Consider the following 27,730-nt stretch of genomic DNA (forward strand, 5'->3'; position numbering starts at 1 on the left):
CTATCAGAGTGTGAGTAGTTTCAGCACTACTCTCCACAAAGACTCAGACAGCGACACTGAGAGCGTCTTCAGCACAGGAGAAGACAGTGTTTTCAACAAGGTAAGACTTTTCTTTAGCCTGTTGAGTGTAGGGGGCAGTATTTGATGTTTGGATGAAAAACGTACCCAAATGAAACTGCCTATTTCTCAGGCCCAGAATATGCATATAATTGTCAGATTAGGATAGAAAACACTAAAGCTTCCAAAACTGTCAAAATATTGTCTGTGAGTATAACAGAACTGATATTGCATACGAAACCTGAGAAAAATCAAACCAGGAAGTGCTGTTTTTCTTGAAAATTGGATGGCTGGGTGCCAGCAGCGTTTTGCATGAGCAACAGTTTGGAGCAGACATTTTCTCTCTCTCTCCTATTGAAGAAAGTACAGTCCGGTTGAAATATATTGTAAAAACAACCTGAGGATTGATTATAAAAAATGTTTGACATGTTTCTACAAACTTCATGGATACTATTTGGAATTTTCGTCTCCCCGGTCTTGACCGCTCGAGCCTGTGGATTTCTGAACATAACGCGCCAACCAAATGGAGGTATTTTGGATATAAAAATAATCTTTATGGAACAAACGGAACATTTATTGTGTAACTGGGAGTCTCGTGAGTGCAAACATCCGAAGATCATCAAAGGTAAGCGATTCATTTGATTGCTTTTCTGACTTTAGTGAACAATCTACTTTGCTGCTAGCTGTTTGTAATGTTTTGTCCTTATATAAACGCTTGGTATGCTTTCATCGAAAAGCTTTTTTGAAATCTGACACGCCAGGTGGATTAACAACAAGCTAAGCTGTGTTTTGCTATATTGCACTTGTCATGAAAATTAAATATTTTTAGTAATTTAATTTGGCGCTCTGTAATTCAGCGGATGTTGACGAAAATGATCCTGCTAACGGGATGGGTGCATCAGGAAGATTTTAAACAGGGATCATTTATTTGTCACTGTAATAGTTTGATGTTTGAATAGAGAATAACAAAAGAGATGATGAAAAACTGCTGGTGGCTTCAGGGTGGTTTGCTTTGTGTAAATGATAATGGGGGATGTTAGATAACTTCTCTATGAATGACTCCTGCTCTCCTCTCCTTTGCTCAACTCTTCTCTCCTTTCCTCAACTCTTCTCTCCTATGCTCAACTCTTCTCTCCTTTGCTCAACTTTTCTCTCCTTTGCTCAACTCTTCTCTCCTTTCCTCAACTCTTCTCTCCTTTGCTCAACTCTTCTCTCCTTTCCTCAACTTTTCTCTCCTTTGCTCAACTCTTCTCTCCTATGCTCAACTCTTCTCTCCTTTGCTCAACTCTTCTCTCCTTTGCTCAACTCTTCTCTCCTATGCTCAACTCTTCTCTCCTTTGCTCAACTCTTCTCTCCTTTCCTCAACTCTTCTCTCCTTTGCTCAACTCTTCTCTCCTTTGCTCAACTCTTCTCTCCTATGCTCAACACTTCTCTCCTTTCCTCAACTTTTCTCTCCTTTGCTCAACTCTTCTCTCCTTTCCTCAACTCTTCTCTCCTTTGCTCAACTCTTCTCTCCTTTCCTCAACTCTTCTCTCCTTTGCTCAACTCTTCTCTCCTATGCTCAACTCTTCTCTCCTTTCCTCAACTCTTCTCTCCTTTCCTCAACTCTTCTCTGCTTTGCTCAACTCTTCTCTCCTTTGCTCAACTCTTCTCTCCTATGCTCAACTCTTCTCTCCTTTCCTCAACTCTTCTCTCCTTTCCTCAACTCTTCTCTCCTTTGCTCAACTCTTCTCTCCTTTGCTCAACTCTTCTCTACTTTGCTCAACTCTCCTCTTCTCTGCACTCTACTCTGGGGGGTTTCACTACTCTGGGGGCTTTCTTTAATCTGGGGGGTTTATCCACTCTATTCTATGCTGGGAGGTTTGTGTGGGTCTCTGCCTGGTCCTCTAGCCAGTGTTAGCTTTGCCGGCTGAACACCTGCGATTAAACAGGGACTCTTTGTCCCTTGCAAACTCAAATGTACAGTGAGAGTTTTTTTTTTTTTTTTTGTGGTTCCTGAAGCGCTGCCTAAAAGCTTCAGGCACCAACTCATAAGCCCACAACACGGTAGTTTTAACTGTATCGTAGTGTAAACTGTCTTCCAGGGAGAGGGCAGCTACCACTTCCTGGGCTTTCCCAGACAATTTACATTGCAACAGGAGCAGCCAAACCTCGAGTGGCCAATGCAGCGCAGCGGCCACACGCTCAAACGCAGAGAAATAGGAAAGAACTTCCGCCTCCCGGAGGGAGCTGTATTTGTACTGACATCGAAGTGATGATGAGCAGGTTGTGGAGTCGCACTGGCGCCAGCGGCTCCAGCTGTCGGATCCTCACCTCCTTGTCGTTATCCATTTTCCTCATTTCTAAATCAAACGTCTGTCTATCTCGCTCTTAATCTTTTTGCTTGATTTCCAAACGGACCAGCCTCACAATCAGCCTAGCGGTCCCGTCTGAGCAACCGAAAGCAGAAGAAAAAAGGGTTGAATCTGAGAAATGTAAAGGGGGGTACGAGCAACCCCTTTCTCCACACTGTCCTCCGACTTGGCATCAGAAGGTCTACCCGTCTCCTCTCCTGAAGCCTCCATCTCATCTTTCAACAAGAAAATGCGTTCTCACTAAACCCTCCCTGACTAGCACCACAAGCTCAGCCTTTAGGGCTTTCTCAGGGATGAAGAGTCCATAATGGTCAGCTATGGGGCAAAGGTCTACGTTACGCAACCCCACCAACCGATCAACAGATGGCGCTTCAATAAACTGGGAGACTGCTGAGGCAGCAATCTTGTACACTGCAGCCTACTGAACACACGCAAACTAAACAAGTCACCCAAACTCACAGCCCACCATCACACCATCACACCTCAATCACCAATAACACAGACCTCAGAGCAGCAGGGTCCGGTCACACCTCAATCACCAATCACAGAGCTCAGAGCAGCAGGGTCCGGTCACACCTCAATCACCAATCACAGAGCTCAGAGTAGCAGGGTCCGGTCACACCGCAATCCCCAATCACAGAGCTCAGAGCAGCAGGGTCCGGTCACACCTCAATCACCAATCACAGAGCTCAGAGTAGCAGGGTCCGGTCACACCGCAATCCCCAATCACAGAGCTCAGAGCAGCAGGGTCCGGTCACACCTCAATCCCCAATCACAGAGCTCAGAGCATCAGGGTCCGGTCACACCTCAATCACCAGTCACAGAGCTCAGAGCAGCAGGGTCCGGTCACACCTCAATCACCAATCACAGAGCTCAGAGCAGCAGGGTCCGGTCACACCTCAATCACAGAGCTCAGAGCATCAGGGTCCGGTCACACCTCAATCACCAGTCACAGAGCTCAGAGCAGCAGGGTCCGGTCACACCTCAATCACCAATCACAGAGCTCAGAGCAGCAGGGTCCGGTCACACCTCAATCCCCAATCACAGAGCTCAGAGCAGCAGGGTCCGGTCGCACCTCAATCACCAATCACAGAGCTCAGAGCAGCAGGGTCCGGTGGGCTTAATGATCCCGGATGAGCCCCCATTATGTTATGTACGCCTCTAGGAGGGAACGCAACACCCTGCTACACTCCACTGTAGGTGGAGGTAAAGAGGTATGGGACTGTAGGTGGAGGTAAAGAGGTATGGGACTGAAGGTAAAGAGGTATGTGACTGTAGGTGGAGGTAAAGAGGTATGGGACTGTAGGTGGAGGTAAAGAGGAAAGGGACTGTAGGTGGAGGTATAGAGGAATGGGACTGTAGGTGGAGGTATAGAGGAATGGGACTGTAGGTGGAGGTATAGAGGAATGGGACTGTAGGTGGAGGTAAGGATGTATGGGACTGTAGGTGGAGGTATAGAGGTATGGGATTGTAGGTGGAGGTATAGAGGAATGGGACTGTAGGTGGAGGTATAGAGGAATGGGACTGTAGGTGGAGGTATAGAGGAATGGGACTGTAGGTGGAGGTATAGAGGAATGGGACTGTAGGTGGAGGTAAAGAGGTATGGGACTGTAGGTGGAGGTATGGGACTGTAGGTATAGATGTATGGGACTGTAGGTATAGATGTATGGGACTGTAGGTGGAGGTAAAGAGGTATGGGACTGTAGGTGGAGGTAAAGAGGTATGGGACTGTAGGTGGAGGTAAAGAGGTATGTGACTGTAGGTGGAGGTAAAGAGGTATGGGACTGTAGGTGGAGGTAAAGAGGTATGGGACTGTAGGTGGAGGTATAGAGGTATGGGACTATAGGTGGAGGTAAAGAGGTATGGGACTGTAGGTGGAGATAAAGAGGTATGGGACTGTAGGTGGAGGTATAGAGGTATGGGACTGTAGGTGGAGGTAAAGAGGTATGGGACTGTAGGTGGAGATAAAGAGGTATGGGACTGTAGGTGGAGGTAGAGAGGTATGTGACTGTAGGTGGAGGTAAAGAGGTATGGGACTGTAGGTGGAGGTATAGAGGTATGGGACTGTAGGTGGAGGTAAAGAGGTATGGGACTGTAGGTGGAGATAAAGAGGTATGGGACTGTAGGTGGAGGTAAAGAGGTATGGGACTGTAGGTGGAGGTAAAGAGGTATGGGACTGTAGGTGGAGGTAAAGAGGTATGGGACTGTAGGTGGAGGTAAAGAGGTATGTGACTGTAGGTGGAGGTAAAGAGGTATGTGACTGTATGTGGATGTAAATTGGTATGTGACTGTGGGTGCGGGTAAGGATGACAGAGGCAGAGAATATTACCGTTTACTGGGAATTAATTTCTTCCTTCACACGGTAAATTGAGGAAAAGGGGCTGGATGGAACCAAAGCAAAGAGAGCCCACTCTCCTACCTTACCTACCCTCTCCTACCCTCTCCAACCTTACCTACCCTCTCCTACCCTCTCCTACCTTACCTACCCTCTCCTACCCTCTCCTACCTTACCTACCCTCTCCTACCCTCTCCTACCTTACCTACCCTCTCCTACCCTCTCCAACCTTACCTACCCTCTCCTACCCTCTCCTACATTACCTACCCTCTCCTACCCTCTCCTACCTTACCTACCCTCTCCTACCCTCTCCTACCTTACCTACCCTCTCCTACCTTCACCTACCTTACCTACCCTCTCCTACCTTACCCACACTCTCCTACCCTCTCCTACCTTACCTACCCTCTCCTACCCTCTCCTACCTTACCTACCCTCTCCTACCTTACCTTACCTACCCTCTCCTACCTACCCACCACTTACCTAACCTTAACACCACCTGGCGAGCTAACCAAAATACAGGGGATGGTCCTCCCAGGTCTTACCTAGTGTGCATAAAGAAAGAAAGAAAGAAAGAAAGAAAGAAAGAGCATACTTAAATTCACACAGGACACCGGATAATAGACTGACCCTAGCCCCTCGACACATAAACTACTGCAGCATAAATACAGGAGGCTGAGACAGGAAGGGTCAGGAGACACTGTGGCCCCATCCGATGTTACCCCCGGACAGGGTCAAACAGGAAGGATATAACCCCACCCACTTTGCCAAAGCACAGGACCACACCACTAGAAGGATATCTTCAACCAACAACTTACCATCCTGAGACAAGGCCGAGTATAGCCCACAAAGATCTCCGCCACGGCACAACCCAAGGGGGGGGCGCCAACCCAGACAGGAAGATTACGTCAGTGACTCAACCCACTCAAGTGACGCACCCCTCCTAGGGACGGCATGAAAGAGCACCAGTAAGCCAGTGACTCCGCCCCTGTAATAGAGTTAGAGGGAGAGAATCACTGTACGGAAAGGCTCCAGAGCCTTTCCGTTCACCTTCACACTCCTGGGACAAACTACACTCAATCATATGACCCACTGAAGAGATGACTCTTCAGTAAAGACTTAAAGGTTAAGACCGAGTTTGCGTCTCTGACATGGGTAGGCAGACCGTTCCATAAAAATGGAGCTCTATAGGAGAAAGCCCTGCCTCCAGCTGTTTGCTTAGAAATTCTAGGGACAATTAGGAGGCCTGCGTCTTGTGACCGTAGCGTACGTGTAGGTATGTACGGCAGGACCAAATCAGAGAGATAGGTAGGAGCAAGCCCATGTAATGCTTTGTAGGTTAGCAGTAAAACCTTGAAATCAGCCCTTGCCTTGACAGGAAGCCAGTGTAGGGAGGCTTACAGGGAAGACATCCTCCTCCCTCATGTGGTACCCTTCCTGCAGGCTCATCCAAATCAAATCAAATCAAATCAAATTTTATTTGTCACATACACATGGTTAGCAGATGTTAATGCGAGTGTAGCGAAATGCTTGTGCTTCTAGTTCCGACAATGCAGTAATAACAAGTAATCTAACTAACAATTCCAAAACTACTGTCTTGTACACAGTGTAAGGGGATAAAGAATATGTACATAAGGATATATGAATGAGTGATGGTACAGAGCAGCATAGGCAAGATATGACATGACCCTCCAGCATGACAACGCCATACTGCTCGTTCTGTGTGTGATTTCCTGCAAGACAGGAATGTCAGTGTTCTGACATGGTCAGCGAAGAGCCCGGATCTGGGACCTTTGGATCGGAGGGTGAGGGCTAGGGCCATTCCACCCAGAAATGTCTGGGAACTTGCAGGTGCCTTGGTGGAAGAGTGGGGTAACATCTCACAGCAAGAATTGGCAAATCTGGTGCAGTTGATGAGGAGGAGATGCACTGCAGTACTTAATGCAGCTGGTGGCCACACCAGATACTGACTGTTACTTTTGATTTTGACCCCCTCCCTTTGTTCAGAGACACGTTATTCCATCTCTGTTAGTCTGTCAGTGGAATTTGTTCAGTTCATGTCTCAGTTGTTGAATCTTGTTCTGTTCATACAAATATTTAATATGTTTAAGTTTGCTGAAAAAAAACCCTGCAGGGTGACAGTGACAGAACATTTATTTTTTTTGCTTAGTTTATCACAGTGAACTACTAGACTCATGACAGTGTCCTGTATCTATTACATACAGTACAGTGAACTACTAGACTCATTACAGTGTCCTGTATCTATTACATATAGTACAGTACAGTGAACCACTAGACTCGTGACAGTGTCCAGTATCTATTACATACAGTACAGTGAACCACTAGACTCGTGACAGTGTCCAGTATCTATTACATACAGTGTCCAGTACCTATTACATACAGTACAGTGAACCACTAGGAGGATGGTAGACTCATGACAGTGTCCAGCATCTATTACATATATTACATTGAACCACTAGGAGGATGGTAGACTCATGACAGTATCCAGTATCTATTACATACAGTGTCCAGTATCTATTACATACAGTACAGTGAACCACTAGGAGGATGGTAGACTCATGACAGTGTCCAGCATCTATTACATACAGTACATTGAACCACTAGGAGGATGGTAGACTCATTACAGTGTCCAGTATCTATTACATACAGTACATTGAACCACTAGGAGGATAGCAGACTCATTACAGTGTCCAGTATCTTTTACATACAGTACATTGAACCACTAGGAGGATGGTAGACTCATTACAGTGTCCAGTATCTATTACATACAGTACATTGAACCACTAGGAGGATGGTAGACTCATTACAGTGTCCAGTATCTATTACATACAGTACATTGAACCACTAGGAGGATGGTAGACTCATTACAGTGTCCAGTATCTATTACATACAGTACAATGAACCACTAGGAGGATGGTAGACTCATTACAGTGTCCAGTATCTAATACATACAGTACATTGAACCACTAGGAGGATGGTAGACTCATTACAGTGTCCAGTATCTATTACATACAGTACATTGAACCACTAGGAGGATGGTAGACTCATTACAGTGTCCAGTATCTATTACATACAGTGTCCAGCATCTATTACATACAGTACAATGAACCACTAGGAGGATGGTAGACTCATTACAGTGTCCAGTATCTAATACATACAGTACATTGAACCACTAGGAGGATGGTAGACTCATTACAGTGTCCAGTATCTATTACATACAGTACATTGAACCACTAGGAGGATGGTAGACTCATTACAGTGTCCAGTATCTATTACATACAGTACAGTGAACCACTAGGAGGATGGTAGACTCATTACAGTGTCCAGTATCTATTACATACAGTACATTGAACCACTAGGAGGATGGTAGACTCATTACAGTGTCCAGTATCTATTACATACAGTACATTGAACCACTAGGAGGATAGCAGACTCATTACAGTGTCCAGCATCTATTACATACAGTACAGTGAACCACTAGGAGGATGGTAGACTCATTACAGTGTCCAGTATCTATTACATACAGTACATTGAACCACTAGGAGGATGGCAGACTCATGACAGTGTCCAGTATCTATTACATACAGTACATTGAACCACTAGGAGGATGGCAGTATCTATTACATACAGTCATTGAACCACAGTGTCCAGTATCTATTACATACAGTACAGTGAACCACTAGGAGGATGGCAGACTCATTACAGTGTCCAGTATCTATTACATACAGTACAATGAACCACTAGGAGGATGGTAGACTCATTACAGTGTCCAGTATCTATTACATACAGTACATTGAACCACTAGGAGGATGGTAGACTCATGACAGTGTCCAGCATCTATTACATACAGTACATTGAACCACTAGGAGGATGGTAGACTCATGACAGTGTCCAGCATCTATTACATACAGTACAGTGAACCACTAGACTCATGACAGTGTCCAGTATCTATTACATACAGTGTCCAGTACCTATTACATACAGTACATTGAACCACTAGGAGGATGGTAGACTCATGACAGTTTCCAGTATCTATTACATACAGTACATTGAACCACTAGGAGGATGGCAGACTCATTACAGTGTCCAGTATCTATTACATACAGTACAGTGAACCACTAGGAGGATGGCAGACTCATTACAGTGTCCAGTATCTATTACATACAGTACAATGAACCACTAGGAGGATGGTAGACTCATTACAGTGTCCAGTATCTATTACATACAGTACATTGAACCACTAGGAGGATGGTAGACTCATTACAGTGTCCAGTATCTATTACATACAGTGTCCAGTATCTATTACATACAGTGTCCAGTATCTATTACATACAGTACATTGAACCACTAGGAGGATGGTAGACTCATAACGGTGTCCAGTATCTATTACATACAGTACAGTGAACCACTAGGAGGATGGTAGACTCATTACAGTGTCCAGTATCTATTACATACAGTACAGTGAACCACTAGGAGGATGGTAGACTCATTACAGTGTCCAGTATCTATTACATACAGTACATTGAACCACTAGGAGGATGGTAGACTCATGACAGTGTCCAGTATCTATTACATACAGTGTCCAGCATCTATTACATACAGTACAGTGAACCACTAGGAGGATGGTAGACTCATGACAGTGTCCAGCATCTATTACATACAGTACAGTGAACCACTAGGAGGATGGTAGACTCATGACAGTGTCCAGTATCTATTACATACAGTACAGTGAACCACTAGGAGGATGGTAGACTCATTACAGTGTCCAGCATCTATTACATACAGTACAGTGAACCACTAGGAGGATGGTAGACTCATTACAGTGTCCAGCATCTATTACATACAGTACAGTGAACCACTAGGAGGATGGTAGACTCATGACAGTGTCCAGTATCTATTACATACAGTACATTGAACCACTAGACTCATGACAGTGTCCAGTATCTATTACATACAGTACATTGAACCACTAGGAGGATGGTAGACTCATTACAGTGTCCAGTATCTATTACATACAGTACAATGAACCACTAGGAGGATGGTAGACTCATTACAGTGTCCAGTATCTATTACATACAGTACAGTGAACCACTAGGAGGATGGTAGACTCATTACAGTGTCCAGTATCTATTACATACAGTACATTGAACCACTAGGAGGATGGCAGACTCATTACAGTGTCCAGTATCTATTACATACAGTACAGTGAACCACTAGGAGGATGGTAGACTCATTACAGTGTCCAGTATCTATTACATACAGTACATTGAACCACTAGGAGGATGGTAGACTCATTACAATGTCCAGTATCTATTACATACAGTACATTGAACCACTAGGAGGATGGCAGACTCATTACAGTGTCCAGTATCTATTACATACAGTACAGTGAACCACTAGGAGGATGGTAGACTCATTACAGTGTCCAGCATCTATTACATACAGTACATTGAACCACTAGGAGGATGGTAGACTCATGACAGTGTCCAGTATCTATTACATACAGTACAGTGAACCACTAGGGGGATGGTAGACTCATTACAGTGTCCAGTATCTATTACATACAGTACATTGAACCACTAGGAGGATGGTAGACTCATTACAGTGTCCAGTATCTATTACATACAGTACAGTGAACCACTAGGAGGATGGCAGACTCATTACAGTGTCCAGTATCTATTACATACAGTACATTGAACCACTAGGAGGATGGCAGACTCATTACAGTGTCCAGTATCTAATACATACAGTACATTGAACCACTAGGAGGATGGCAGACTCATTACAGTGTCCAGTATCTATTACATACAGTGTCCAGTATCTATTACATACAGTACAGTGAACCACTAGGAGGATGGTAGACTCATTACAGTGTCCAGTATCTATTACATACAGTGTCCAGTATCTATTACATACAGTACAGTGAACCACTAGGAGGATGGTAGACTCATTACAGTGTCCAGTATCTAATACATACAGTACATTGAACCACTAGGAGGATGGTAGACTCATTACAGTGTCCAGTATCTATTACATACAGTACATTGAACCACTAGGAGGATGGTAGACTCATTACAAAGTCCAGTATCTATTACATACAGTGTCCAGTACCTATTACATACAGTACATTGAACCACTAGGAGGATGGTAGACTCATTACAGTGTCCAGTATCTATTACATACAGTACATTGAACCACTAGGGGGATGGTAGACTCATTACAGTGTCCAGTATCTATTACATACAGTACAGTGAACCACTAGGAGGATGGTAGACTCATTACAGTGTCCAGTATCTATTACATACAGTACATTGAACCACTAGGGGGATGGTAGACTCATTACAGTGTCCAGTATCTATTACATACAGTACATTGAACCACTAGGAGGATGGTAGACTCATTACAGTGTCCAGTATCTATTACATACAGTACAATGAACCACTAGGAGGATGGTAGACTCATTACAGTGTCCAGTATCTAATACATACAGTACATTGAACCACTAGGAGGATAGCAGACTCATTACAGTGTCCAGTATCTATTACATACAGTACATTGAACCACTAGGAGGATGGTAGACTCATTACAGTGTCCAGTATCTAATACATACAGTACATTGAACCACTAGGAGGATAGCAGACTCATTACAGTGTCCAGTATCTATTACATACAGTACATTGAACCACTAGGAGGATGGTAGACTCATTACAGTGTCCAGTATCTAATACATACAGTACATTGAACCACTAGGAGGATAGCAGACTCATTACAGTGTCCAGTATCTATTACATACAGTACATTGAACCACTAGGAGGATGGTAGACTCATGACAGTGTCCAGTATCTATTACATACAGTACAGTGAACCACTAGGAGGATGGTAGACTCATTACAGTGTCCAGTATCTAATACATACAGTACATTGAACCACTAGGAGGATAGCAGACTCATTACAGTGTCCAGTATCTATTACATACAGTACATTGAACCACTAGGAGGATGGTAGACTCATGACAGTGTCCAGTATCTATTACATACAGTGTCCAGTATCTATTACATACAGTACAGTGAACCACTAGGAGGATGGTAGACTCATTACAGTGTCCAGTATCTATTACATACAGTACATTGAACCACTAGGGGGATGGCAGACTCATTACAGTGTCCAGTATCTATTACATACAGTACAGTGAACCACTAGGAGGATGGTAGACTCATTACAGTGTCCAGTATCTATTACATACAGTACATTGAACCACTAGGAGGATGGTAGACTCATTACAATGTCCAGTATCTATTACATACAGTACATTGAACCACTAGGAGGATGGCAGACTCATTACAGTGTCCAGTATCTATTACATACAGTACAGTGAACCACTAGGAGGATGGTAGACTCATTACAGTGTCCAGCATCTATTACATACAGTACATTGAACCACTAGGAGGATGGTAGACTCATGACAGTGTCCAGTATCTATTACATACAGTACAGTGAACCACTAGGGGGATGGTAGACTCATTACAGTGTCCAGTATCTATTACATACAGTACATTGAACCACTAGGAGGATGGTAGACTCATTACAGTGTCCAGTATCTATTACATACAGTACAGTGAACCACTAGGAGGATGGCAGACTCATTACAGTGTCCAGTATCTATTACATACAGTACATTGAACCACTAGGAGGATGGCAGACTCATTACAGTGTCCAGTATCTAATACATACAGTACATTGAACCACTAGGAGGATGGCAGACTCATTACAGTGTCCAGTATCTATTACATACAGTGTCCAGTATCTATTACATACAGTACAGTGAACCACTAGGAGGATGGTAGACTCATTACAGTGTCCAGTATCTATTACATACAGTGTCCAGTATCTATTACATACAGTACAGTGAACCACTAGGAGGATGGTAGACTCATTACAGTGTCCAGTATCTAATACATACAGTACATTGAACCACTAGGAGGATGGTAGACTCATTACAGTGTCCAGTATCTATTACATACAGTACATTGAACCACTAGGAGGATGGTAGACTCATTACAGTGTCCAGTATCTATTACATACAGTGTCCAGTACCTATTACATACAGTACATTGAACCACTAGGAGGATGGTAGACTCATTACAGTGTCCAGTATCTATTACATACAGTACATTGAACCACTAGGGGGATGGTAGACTCATTACAGTGTCCAGTATCTATTACATACAGTACAGTGAACCACTAGGAGGATGGTAGACTCATTACAGTGTCCAGTATCTATTACATACAGTACATTGAACCACTAGGGGGATGGTAGACTCATTACAGTGTCCAGTATCTATTACATACAGTACATTGAACCACTAGGAGGATGGTAGACTCATTACAGTGTCCAGTATCTATTACATACAGTACAATGAACCACTAGGAGGATGGTAGACTCATTACAGTGTCCAGTATCTAATACATACAGTACATTGAACCACTAGGAGGATAGCAGACTCATTACAGTGTCCAGTATCTATTACATACAGTACATTGAACCACTAGGAGGATGGTAGACTCATTACAGTGTCCAGTATCTAATACATACAGTACATTGAACCACTAGGAGGATAGCAGACTCATTACAGTGTCCAGTATCTATTACATACAGTACATTGAACCACTAGGAGGATGGTAGACTCATTACAGTGTCCAGTATCTAATACATACAGTACATTGAACCACTAGGAGGATAGCAGACTCATTACAGTGTCCAGTATCTATTACATACAGTACATTGAACCACTAGGAGGATGGTAGACTCATGACAGTGTCCAGTATCTATTACATACAGTACAGTGAACCACTAGGAGGATGGTAGACTCATTACAGTGTCCAGTATCTAATACATACAGTACATTGAACCACTAGGAGGATAGCAGACTCATTACAGTGTCCAGTATCTATTACATACAGTACATTGAACCACTAGGAGGATGGTAGACTCATGACAGTGTCCAGTATCTATTACATACAGTGTCCAGTATCTATTACATACAGTACAGTGAACCACTAGGAGGATGGTAGACTCATTACAGTGTCCAGTATCTATTACATACAGTACATTGAACCACTAGGGGGATGGTAGACTCATTACAGTGTCCAGTATCTATTACATACAGTACATTGAACCACTAGGAGGATGGTAGACTCATTACAGTGTCCAGTATCTATTACATACAGTACAATGAACCACTAGGAGGATGGTAGACTCATTACAGTGTCCAGTATCTAATACATACAGTACATTGAACCACTAGGAGGATGGTAGACTCATTACAGTGTCCAGTATCTATTACATACAGTACATTGAACCACTAGGAGGATAGCAGACTCATTACAGTGTCCAGTATCTATTACATACAGTACAGTGAACCACTAGGAGGATGGTAGACTCATTACAGTGTCCAGTATCTATTACATACAGTACAGTGAACCACTAGGAGGATGGTAGACTCATTACAGTGTCCAGTATCTATTACATACAGTACATTGAACCACTAGGAGGATGGTAGACTCATTACAGTGTCCAGTATCTATTACATACAGTACATTGAACCACTAGGAGGATGGTAGACTCATTACAGTGTCCAGTATCTATTACAGACAGTACAGTGAACCACTAGGAGGATAGCAGACTCATGACAGTGTCCAGTATCTATTACATACAGTACATTGAACCACTAGGAGGATGGTAGACTCATGACAGTGTCCAGTATCTATTACATACAGTACATTGAACCACTAGGAGGATGGTAGACTCATGACAGTGTCCAGTATCTATTACATACAGTACATTGAACCACTAGGAGGATAGCAGACTCATGACAGTGTCCAGTATCTATTACATACAGTACATTGAACCACTAGGAGGATGGTAGACTCATTACAGTGTCCAGTATCTATTACATACAGTACATTGAACCACTAGGAGGATGGTAGACTCATGACAGTGTCCAGTATCTATTAAATACAGTACATTGAACCACTAGGAGGATGGTAGACTCATTACAGTGTCCAGTATCTATTACATACAGTACATTGAACCACTAGGAGGATGGTAGACTCATAACGGTGTCCAGTATCTATTACATACAGTACAGTGAACCACTAGGAGGATGGTAGACTCATTACAGTGTCCAGTATCTATTACATACAGTACAGTGAACCACTAGGAGGATGGTAGACTCATTACAGTGTCCAGTATCTATTACATACAGTACATTGAACCACTAGGAGGATGGTAGACTCATGACAGTGTCCAGTATCTATTACATACAGTGTCCAGCATCTATTACATACAGTACAGTGAACCACTAGGAGGATGGTAGACTCATGACAGTGTCCAGCATCTATTACATACAGTACAGTGAACCACTAGGAGGATGGTAGACTCATGACAGTGTCCAGTATCTATTACATACAGTACAGTGAACCACTAGGAGGATGGTAGACTCATTACAGTGTCCAGCATCTATTACATACAGTACAGTGAACCACTAGGAGGATGGTAGACTCATTACAGTGTCCAGCATCTATTACATACAGTACAGTTAACCACTAGGAGGATGGTAGACTCATGACAGTGTCCAGTATCTATTACATACAGTACATTGAACCACTAGACTCATGACAGTGTCCAGTATCTATTACATACAGTACATTGAACCACTAGGAGGATGGTAGACTCATTACAGTGTCCAGTATCTATTACATACAGTACAATGAACCACTAGGAGGATGGTAGACTCATTACAGTGTCCAGTATCTATTACATACAGTACAGTGAACCACTAGGAGGATGGTAGACTCATTACAGTGTCCAGTATCTATTACATACAGTACATTGAACCACTAGGAGGATGGCAGACTCATTACAGTGTCCAGTATCTATTACATACAGTACAGTGAACCACTAGGAGGATGGTAGACTCATTACAGTGTCCAGTATCTATTACATACAGTACATTGAACCACTAGGAGGATGGTAGACTCATTACAATGTCCAGTATCTATTACATACAGTACATTGAACCACTAGGAGGATGGCAGACTCATTACAGTGTCCAGTATCTATTACATACAGTACAGTGAACCACTAGGAGGATGGTAGACTCATTACAGTGTCCAGCATCTATTACATACAGTACATTGAACCACTAGGAGGATGGTAGACTCATGACAGTGTCCAGTATCTATTACATACAGTACAGTGAACCACTAGGGGGATGGTAGACTCATTACAGTGTCCAGTATCTATTACATACAGTACATTGAACCACTAGGAGGATGGTAGACTCATTACAGTGTCCAGTATCTATTACATACAGTACAGTGAACCACTAGGAGGATGGCAGACTCATTACAGTGTCCAGTATCTATTACATACAGTACATTGAACCACTAGGAGGATGGCAGACTCATTACAGTGTCCAGTATCTAATACATACAGTACATTGAACCACTAGGAGGATGGCAGACTCATTACAGTGTCCAGTATCTATTACATACAGTGTCCAGTATCTATTACATACAGTACAGTGAACCACTAGGAGGATGGTAGACTCATTACAGTGTCCAGTATCTATTACATACAGTGTCCAGTATCTATTACATACAGTACAGTGAACCACTAGGAGGATGGTAGACTCATTACAGTGTCCAGTATCTAATACATACAGTACATTGAACCACTAGGAGGATGGTAGACTCATTACAGTGTCCAGTATCTATTACATACAGTACATTGAACCACTAGGAGGATGGTAGACTCATTACAGTGTCCAGTATCTATTACATACAGTGTCCAGTACCTATTACATACAGTACATTGAACCACTAGGAGGATGGTAGACTCATTACAGTGTCCAGTATCTATTACATACAGTACATTGAACCACTAGGGGGATGGTAGACTCATTACAGTGTCCAGTATCTATTACATACAGTACAGTGAACCACTAGGAGGATGGTAGACTCATTACAGTGTCCAGTATCTATTACATACAGTACATTGAACCACTAGGGGGATGGTAGACTCATTACAGTGTCCAGTATCTATTACATACAGTACATTGAACCACTAGGAGGATGGTAGACTCATTACAGTGTCCAGTATCTATTACATACAGTACAATGAACCACTAGGAGGATGGTAGACTCATTACAGTGTCCAGTATCTAATACATACAGTACATTGAACCACTAGGAGGATAGCAGACTCATTACAGTGTCCAGTATCTATTACATACAGTACATTGAACCACTAGGAGGATGGTAGACTCATTACAGTGTCCAGTATCTAATACATACAGTACATTGAACCACTAGGAGGATAGCAGACTCATTACAGTGTCCAGTATCTATTACATACAGTACATTGAACCACTAGGAGGATGGTAGACTCATTACAGTGTCCAGTATCTAATACATACAGTACATTGAACCACTAGGAGGATAGCAGACTCATTACAGTGTCCAGTATCTATTACATACAGTACATTGAACCACTAGGAGGATGGTAGACTCATGACAGTGTCCAGTATCTATTACATACAGTACAGTGAACCACTAGGAGGATGGTAGACTCATTACAGTGTCCAGTATCTAATACATACAGTACATTGAACCACTAGGAGGATAGCAGACTCATTACAGTGTCCAGTATCTATTACATACAGTACATTGAACCACTAGGAGGATGGTAGACTCATGACAGTGTCCAGTATCTATTACATACAGTGTCCAGTATCTATTACATACAGTACAGTGAACCACTAGGAGGATGGTAGACTCATTACAGTGTCCAGTATCTATTACATACAGTACATTGAACCACTAGGGGGATGGTAGACTCATTACAGTGTCCAGTATCTATTACATACAGTACATTGAACCACTAGGAGGATGGTAGACTCATTACAGTGTCCAGTATCTATTACATACAGTACAATGAACCACTAGGAGGATGGTAGACTCATTACAGTGTCCAGTATCTAATACATACAGTACATTGAACCACTAGGAGGATGGTAGACTCATTACAGTGTCCAGTATCTATTACATACAGTACATTGAACCACTAGGAGGATAGCAGACTCATTACAGTGTCCAGTATCTATTACATACAGTACAGTGAACCACTAGGAGGATGGTAGACTCATTACAGTGTCCAGTATCTATTACATACAGTACAGTGAACCACTAGGAGGATGGTAGACTCATTACAGTGTCCAGTATCTATTACATACAGTACATTGAACCACTAGGAGGATGGTAGACTCATTACAGTGTCCAGTATCTATTACATACAGTACATTGAACCACTAGGAGGATGGTAGACTCATTACAGTGTCCAGTATCTATTACAGACAGTACAGTGAACCACTAGGAGGATAGCAGACTCATGACAGTGTCCAGTATCTATTACATACAGTACATTGAACCACTAGGAGGATGGTAGACTCATGACAGTGTCCAGTATCTATTACATACAGTACATTGAACCACTAGGAGGATGGTAGACTCATGACAGTGTCCAGTATCTATTACATACAGTACATTGAACCACTAGGAGGATAGCAGACTCATGACAGTGTCCAGTATCTATTACATACAGTACATTGAACCACTAGGAGGATGGTAGACTCATTACAGTGTCCAGTATCTATTACATACAGTACATTGAACCACTAGGAGGATGGTAGACTCATGACAGTGTCCAGTATCTATTAAATACAGTACATTGAACCACTAGGAGGATGGTAGACTCATTACAGTGTCCAGTATCTATTACATACAGTACATTGAACCACTAGGAGGATGGTAGACTCATGACAGTGTCCAGCATCTATTACATACAGTGCAGTGAACCACTAGGAGGATGGTAGACTCATTACAGTGTCCAGTATCTATTACATACAGTACATTGAACCACTAGGAGGATGGTAGACTCATTACAGTGTCCAGTATCTATTACATACAGTACATTGAACCACTAGGAGGATGGTAGACTCATTACAGTGTCCAGTATCTATTACATACAGTACAGTGAACCACTAGGAGGATAGCAGACTCATGACAGTGTCCAGTATCTATTACATACAGTACATTGAACCACTAGGAGGATGGTAGACTCATTACAGTGTCCAGTATCTATTACATACAGTACAGTGAACCACTAGGAGGATGGTAGACTCATTACAGTGTCCAGTATCTATTACATACAGTACAGTGAACCACTAGGAGGATGGTAGACTCATTACAGAGTCCAGTATCTATTACATACAGTACAGTGAACCACTAGGAGGATGGTAGACTCATTACAGTGTCCAGTATCTATTACATACAGTACATTGAACCACTAGGAGGATGGTAGACTCATTACAGTGTCCAGTATCTATTACATACAGTACAGTGAACCACTAGGAGGATGGTAGACTCATGACAGTGTCCAGTATCTATTACATACAGTACAGTGAACCACTAGGAGGATGGTAGACTCATTACAGTGTCCAGTATCTATTACATACAGTACAGTGAACCACTAGGAGGATGGTAGACTCATTACAGTGTCCAGTATCTATTACATACAGTACATTGAACCACTAGGAGGATGGTAGACTCATTACAGTGTCCAGTATCTATTACATACAGTACATTGAACCACTAGGAGGATGGTAGACTCATTACAGTGTCCAGTATCTATTACATACAGTACATTGAACCACTAGGAGGATGGTAGACTCATTACAGTGTCCAGTATCTATTACATACAGTACAATGAACCACTAGGAGGATGGTAGACTCATTACAGTGTCCAGTATCTAATACATACAGTACATTGAACCACTAGGAGGATGGTAGACTCATTACAGTGTCCAGTATCTATTACATACAGTACATTGAACCACTAGGAGGATGGTAGACTCATTACAGTGTCCAGTATCTATTACATACAGTGTCCAGCATCTATTACATACAGTACAATGAACCACTAGGAGGATGGTAGACTCATTACAGTGTCCAGTATCTAATACATACAGTACATTGAACCACTAGGAGGATGGTAGACTCATTACAGTGTCCAGTATCTATTACATACAGTACATTGAACCACTAGGAGGATGGTAGACTCATTACAGTGTCCAGTATCTATTACATACAGTACAGTGAACCACTAGGAGGATGGTAGACTCATTACAGTGTCCAGTATCTATTACATACAGTACAGTGAACCACTAGGAGGATGGTAGACTCATGACAGTGTCCAGTATCTATTACATACAGTACATTGAACCACTAGGAGGATGGTAGACTCATGACAGTGTCCAGCATCTATTACATACAGTACATTGAACCACTAGGAGGATGGTAGACTCATTACAGTGTCCAGTATCTATTACATACAGTACATTGAACCACTAGGAGGATGGTAGACTCATTACAGTGTCCAGTATCTATTACATACAGTACATTGAACCACTAGGAGGATGGTAGACTCATTACAGTGTCCAGTATCTATTACATACAGTACAATGAACCACTAGGAGGATGGTAGACTCATTACAGTGTCCAGTATCTAATACATACAGTACATTGAACCACTAGGAGGATGGTAGACTCATTACAGTGTCCAGTATCTATTACATACAGTACATTGAACCACTAGGAGGATAGCAGACTCATGACAGTGTCCAGTATCTATTACATACAGTACAGTGAACCACTAGGAGGATGGTAGACTCATTACAGTGTCCAGCATCTATTACATACAGTACATTGAACCACTAGGAGGATGGTAGACTCATGACAGTGTCCAGTATCTATTACATACAGTACATTGAACCACTAGGAGGATGGTAGACTCATTACAGTGTCCAGTATCTATTACATACAGTACAGTGAACCACTAGGAGGATGGTAGACTCATTACAGTGTCCAGTATCTATTACATACAGTACATTGAACCACTAGGAGGATGGTAGACTCATGACAGTGTCCAGTATCTATTACATACAGTACAGTGAACCACTAGGAGGATGGTAGACTCATTACAGTGTCCAGTATCTATTACATACAGTACATTGAACCACTAGGAGGATGGTAGACTCATGACAGTGTCCAGTATCTATTACATACAGTACATTGAACCACTAGGAGGATGGTAGACTCATTACAGTGTCCAGTATCTATTACATACAGTACATTGAACCACTAGGAGGATGGCAGACTCATTACAGTGTCCAGTATCTATTACATACAGTACATTGAACCACTAGGAGGATGGCAGACTCATGACAGTGTCCAGTATCTATTACATACAGTACATTGAACCACTAGGAGGATGGCAGACTCATGACAGTGTCCAGCATCTATTACATACAGTACATTGAACCACTAGGAGGATGGTAGACTCATTACAGTGTCCAGTATCTATTACATACAGTACATTGAACCACTAGGAGGATGGTAGACTCATGACAGTGTCCAGTATCTATTACATACAGTACAGTGAACCACTAGGAGGATGGTAGACTCATTACAGTGTCCAGTATCTATTACATACAGTACATTGAACCACTAGGAGGATGGTAGACTCATTACAGTGTCCAGTATCTATTACATACAGTACAGTGAACCACTAGGAGGATGGTAGACTCATTACAGTGTCCAGTATCTATTACATACAGTACATTGAACCACTAGGAGGATGGTAGACTCATTACAGTGTCCAGTATCTAATACATACAGTACATTGAACCACTAGGAGGATGGTAGACTCATGACAGTGTCCAGTATCTATTACATACAGTACAGTGAACCACTAGGAGGATGGTAGACTCATTACAGTGTCCAGTATCTATTACATACAGTACAGTGAACCACTAGGAGGATGGTAGACTCATGACAGTGTCCAGCATCTATTACATACAGTACATTGAACCACTAGGAGGATGGTAGACTCATTACAGTGTCCAGCATCTATTACATACAGTACATTGAACCACTAGGAGGATGGTAGACTCATGACAGTGTCCAGCATCTATTACATACAGTACATTGAACCACTAGGAGGATGGTAGACTCATGACAGTGTCCAGTATCTATTACATACAGTACATTGAACCACTAGGAGGATGGTAGACTCATGACAGTGTCCAGCATCTATTACATACAGTACATTGAACCACTAGGAGGATGGTAGACTCATTACAGTGTCCAGCATCTATTACATACAGTACAGTGAACCACTAGGAGGATGGCAGACTCATTACAGTGTCCAGTATCTATTACATACAGTACATTGAACCACTAGGAGGATGGTAGACTCATGACAGTGTCCAGTATCTATTACATACAGTACATTGAACCACTAGGAGGATGGCAGACTCATTACAGTGTCCAGTATCTATTACATACAGTACATTGAACCACTAGGAGGATGGTAGACTCATTACAGTGTCCAGTATCTATTACATACAGTACATTGAACCACTAGGAGGATGGTAGACTCATGACAGTGTCCAGTATCTATTACATACAGTACATTGAACCACTAGGAGGATGGCAGACTCATGACAGTGTCCAGTATCTATTACATACAGTACATTGAACCACTAGGAGGATGGCAGACTCATGACAGTGTCCAGTATCTATTACATACAGTACATTGAACCACTAGGAGGATGGCAGACTCATGACAGTGTCCAGTATCTATTACATACAGTGCATTGAACCACTAGGAGGATGGCAGACTCATAACGGTGTCCAGCGGATCAAGTATTTTTTTTTTTTACCTTTAATTAACTAGGCAAGTCAGTGAAGAACAAATTATTATTTTCAATGACAGCCTAGGAACAGTGGGTTAACTGCCATGTTCAGGGGCAGAACGACAGATTTGTACCTTGTCAGCTCGGGGATTCGATCTTGCAACCTTTCGTTTCCTAGTCCAACGCTCTAACCACTAGGCTACCCTGCCGCCCCTATCATTCAGTCCTCTCAGTTATTGGTCTCTCTCCTGTCATCTCCCACATAACATCTCTCTCTCTCTCTCTCTCTCTCTCTCTCTCTCTCTCTCTCTCTCTCTCTCTCTCTCTCTCTCTCTCTCTCTCTCTCTCTGTCTCTGTCTCTGTCTCTGTCTCTGTCACTGTCTCTCTCTTGTAACTAAGCTCCCCCTGATCTGTCTAACTGCTCTCTGTTTCCAGGGGGATGATACGGTGATGGGGGACAGCACCAGTGAGGTGTCTGTATCCTGTTCCTCCACAGATGACACGGCCAGCGGGGGTCCGACCAGCTCCAGCCCAGAGAGCTGTGTGGAGGGGGGCCTGGGGGAGAGGGGCTGCAGGGACCACGGCCGCAGCTGGAGCCCTGTAGAGGGCCACACACAAGGGCCCACGGCAAGAGAAGGTCCAGGAGGAGAGGCAGAGGAAGAGGTGAAGGACAGACTGACGGAGGTGCCACGGCGCCCAGCTAAACATCGTCCCAGCATCAGGTCTCTGTCCCCGTTCAGACGCCACAGCTGGGGAGCAGGGAAGAACACAGCAGGAAACGGAGACATGAACCAATGCAGGTACAGGAGACTGGAGCTGAACTGAGCAGGGCCGGGAGGTTCTGAGGAGGGTCTGTTGAGGCACAACTTTTACCAGCACAACAGTTGCAGTCATGTGGATACACTTTACTGTACTTTACTGTACTTTACTGTACAATACTGTGAATTACTGTACGTTACTGTACGATACTATACTTTACTGTACAATACTGTAAATTACTGTACGTTACTGTACAATACTATACTTTACTGTACAATACTGTAAATTACTGTACATTACTGTACAATACTGTACTGTACAATACTGTAAATTACTGTACGTTACTGTACAATACTATACTTTACTGTACAATACTGTAAATTACTGTACGTTACTGTACAATACTATACTTTACAATACTGTAAATTACTGTATGTTACTGTACTATACTTTCCACACCCATCCATCAGTTTTGATCACTGATCATAACATGCCAGGCTGTCATCTTGATGTGTGTAGAAATCCATTTAATCTCTCTATCGTTCCTCTCATCCCTTATCTTCTATCTCCTTCAGGGCCACACAAAGTCCCGGGGAAGGAAAGCCAACGTTTCACAGGAGAAGGTACTAATGGAACTTATATTATGTTCATTAGATTGACGTTGTTTAACAATGGAAGCACTACAACGCCCCAAAATACTGCATCCTCATACTGAACATTTAGTACATTACCCCAAAGTACTGCATCCTCATACTGAACATTTAGTACATTACAACACCCCAAAGTACTGCATCCTCATACTGAACATTTAGTACATTACCCCAAAGTACTGCATCCTCATACTGAACATTTAGTACATTACAACACCCCAAAGTACTGCATCCTCATACTGAACATTTAGTACATTACCTCAAAGTACTGCATCCTCATACTGAACATTTAGTACATTACAACACCCCAAAGTACTGCATCCTCATACTGAACATTTAGTACATTACCCCAAAGTACTGCATCCTCATACTGAACATTTAGTACATTACAACGCCCCAAAGTACTGCATCCTCATACTGAACATTTAGTACATTACCCCAAAGTACTGCATCCTCATACTGAACATTTAGTACATTACAACACCCCAAAGTACTGCATCCTCATACTGAACATTTAGTACATTACCCCAAAGTACTGCATCCTCATACTGAACATTTAGTACATTACAACACCCCAAAGTACTGCATCCTCATACTGAACATTTAGTACATTACCCCAAAGTACTGCATCCTCATACTGAACATTTAGTACATTACAACACCCCAAAATACTCCATCCTCATACTGAACATTTCGTACATCACAACACCCCAAAATACTGCATCCTCATACTGAACATTTAGTACATTACAACACCCCAAAGTACTGCGTCCTCATACTGAACATTTAGTACATTACAACACCCCAAAGTACTGCATCCTCATACTGAACATTTAGTACATTACCCCAAAGTACTGCATCCTCATACTGAACATTTAGTACATCACAACACCCCAAAATACTGCATCCTCATACTGAACATTTAGTACATTACCCCAAAGTACTGCATCCTCATACTGAACATTTAGTACATCACAACACCCCAAAATACTGCATCCTCATACTGAACATTTAGTACATTACCCCAAAGTACTGCATCCTCATACAGAACATTTAGTACATCACAACACCCCAAAGTACTGCATCCTCATACTGAACATTTAGTACATTACCCCAAAGTACTGCATCCTCATACTGAACATTTAGTACATTACCCCAAAGTACTGCATCCTCATACTGAACATTTAGTACATTACAACACCCCAAAGTACTGCATCCTCATACTGAACATTTAGTACATTACCCCAAAGTACTGCATCCTCATACTGAACATTTAGTACATTACAACACCCCAAAGTACTGCATCCTCATACTGAACATTTAGTACATTACCCCAAAGTACTGCATCCTCATACTGAACATTTAGTACATTACAACACCCCAAAGTACTGCATCCTCATACTGAACATTTAGTACATTACCCCAAAGTACTGCATCCTCATACTGAACATTTAGTACATTACAACACCCCAAAGTACTGCATCCTCATACTGAACATTTAGTACATTACCCCAAAGTACTGCATCCTCATACTGAACATTTAGTACATTACAACGCCCCAAAGTACTGCATCCTCATACTGAACATTTAGTACATCACAACACCCCAAAATACTGCATCCTCATACTGAACATTTAGTACATTACCCCAAAGTACTGCATCCTCATACTGAACATTTAGTACATTACCCCAAAGTACTGCATCCTCATACTGAACATTTAGTACATTACCACACCCCAAAGTACTGCATCCTCATACTGAACATTTAGTACATTACCCCAAAGTACTGCATCCTCATACTGAACATTTAGTACATTACAACACCCAAAGTACTGCATCCTCAAACTGAACATTTAGTACATTACAACACCCCAAAGTACTGCATCCTCATACTGAACATTTAGTACATTACCCCAAAGTACTGCATCCTCATACTGAACATTTAGTACATTACAACACCCAAAGTACTGCATCCTCATACTGAACATTTAGTACATTACCCCAAAGTACTGCATCCTCATACTGAACATTTAGTACATTACCCCAAAGTACTGCATCCTCATACTGAACATTTAGTACATTACAACACCCCAAAGTACTGCATCCTCATACTGAACATTTAGTACATTACAACACCCCAAAGTACTGCATCCTCATACTGAACATTTAGTACATTACCCCAAAGTACTGCATCCTCATACTGAACATTTAGTACATCACAACACCCCAAAGTACTGCATCCCCATACTGAACATTTAGTACATTACCCCAAAGTACTGCATCCTCATACTGAACATTTAGTACATTACCCCAAAGTACTGCATCCTCATACTGAACATTTAGTACATTACAACACCCCAAAGTACTGCATCCTCATACTGAACATTTAGTACATTACAACGCCCCAAAGTACTGCATCCTCATACTGAACATTTAGTACATTACCCCAAAGTACTGCATCCTCATACTGAACATTTAGTACATTACCCCAAAGTACTGCATCCTCATACTGAACATTTAGTACATTACAACACCCCAAATTACTGTGTCCTCATACTGAACATTTAGTACATTACCCCAAAGTACTGCATCCTCATACTGAACATTTAGTACATTACCCCAAAGTACTGCATCCTCATACTGAACATTTAGTACATTACCCCAAAGTACTGCATCCTCATACTGAACATGTAGTACATTACAACACCCCAAAGTACTGCATCCTCATACTGAACATTTAGTACATTACAACACCCCAAATTACTGTGTCCTCATACTGAACATTTAGTACATTACCCCAAAGTACTGCATCCTCATACTGAACATTTAGTACATTACAACACCCCAAAGTACTGCATCCTCATACTGAACATTTAGTACATTACCCCAAAGTACTGCATCCTCATACTGAACATTTAGTACATTACCCCAAAGTACTGCATCCTCATACTGAACATTTAGTACATCACAACACCCCAAAGTACTGCATCCTCATACTGAACATTTAGTACATTACAACACCCCAAAGTACTGCATCCTCATACTGAACATTTAGTACATTACCCCAAAGTACTGCATCCTCATACTGAACATTTAGTACATCACAACACCCCAAAGTACTGCATCCCCATACTGAACATTTAGTACATTACCCCAAAGTACTGCATCCTCATACTGAACATTTAGTACATTACCCCAAAGTACTGCATCCTCATACTGAACATTTAGTACATTACAACACCCCAAAGTACTGCATCCTCATACTGAACATTTAGTACATTACCCCAAAGTACTGCATCCTCATACTGAACATTTAGTACATTACCCCAAAGTACTGCATCCTCATACTGAACATGTAGTACATTACAACACCCCAAAGTACTGCATCCTCATACTGAACATTTAGTACATTACAACACCCCAAATTACTGTGTCCTCATACTGAACATTTAGTACATTACCCCAAAGTACTGCATCCTCATACTGAACATTTAGTACATTACAACACCCCAAAGTACTGCATCCTCATACTGAACATTTAGTACATTACCCCAAAGTACTGCATCCTCATACTGAACATTTAGTACATTACAACACCCCAAAGTACTGCATCCTCATACTGAACATTTAGTACATTACCCCAAAGTACTGCATCCTCATACTGAACATTTAGTACATTACAACACCCCAAAGTACTGCATCCTCATACTGAACATTTAGTACATTACCCCAAAGTACTCC

General features: G+C 42.2%; 1 protein-coding gene across 3 annotated transcripts in view; it reads left to right on the forward strand.

Annotated features, from left to right (window-relative positions):
- The window catches only part of LOC139384687 (A-kinase anchor protein 13-like), a 112,784-nt gene continuing 85,054 nt past the window's right edge, over nt 1–27,730 (forward strand). For all 3 annotated transcript variants that reach the window (XM_071129512.1, XM_071129513.1, XM_071129514.1), the window contains exons 1-3: nt 1–100; nt 23,016–23,380; nt 23,915–23,962. In XM_071129512.1, the coding sequence (XP_070985613.1) occupies nt 23,031–23,380; nt 23,915–23,962 (398 nt within the window). In that variant the 5' untranslated portion in view covers nt 1–100; nt 23,016–23,030. The remainder of the gene's footprint in view (nt 101–23,015; nt 23,381–23,914; nt 23,963–27,730) is intronic.

Source organism: Oncorhynchus clarkii, chromosome 26, assembly GCF_045791955.1.
Source record: "Oncorhynchus clarkii lewisi isolate Uvic-CL-2024 chromosome 26, UVic_Ocla_1.0, whole genome shotgun sequence".
In the NCBI taxonomy this organism is placed as follows: domain Eukaryota; kingdom Metazoa; phylum Chordata; class Actinopteri; order Salmoniformes; family Salmonidae; genus Oncorhynchus; species Oncorhynchus clarkii.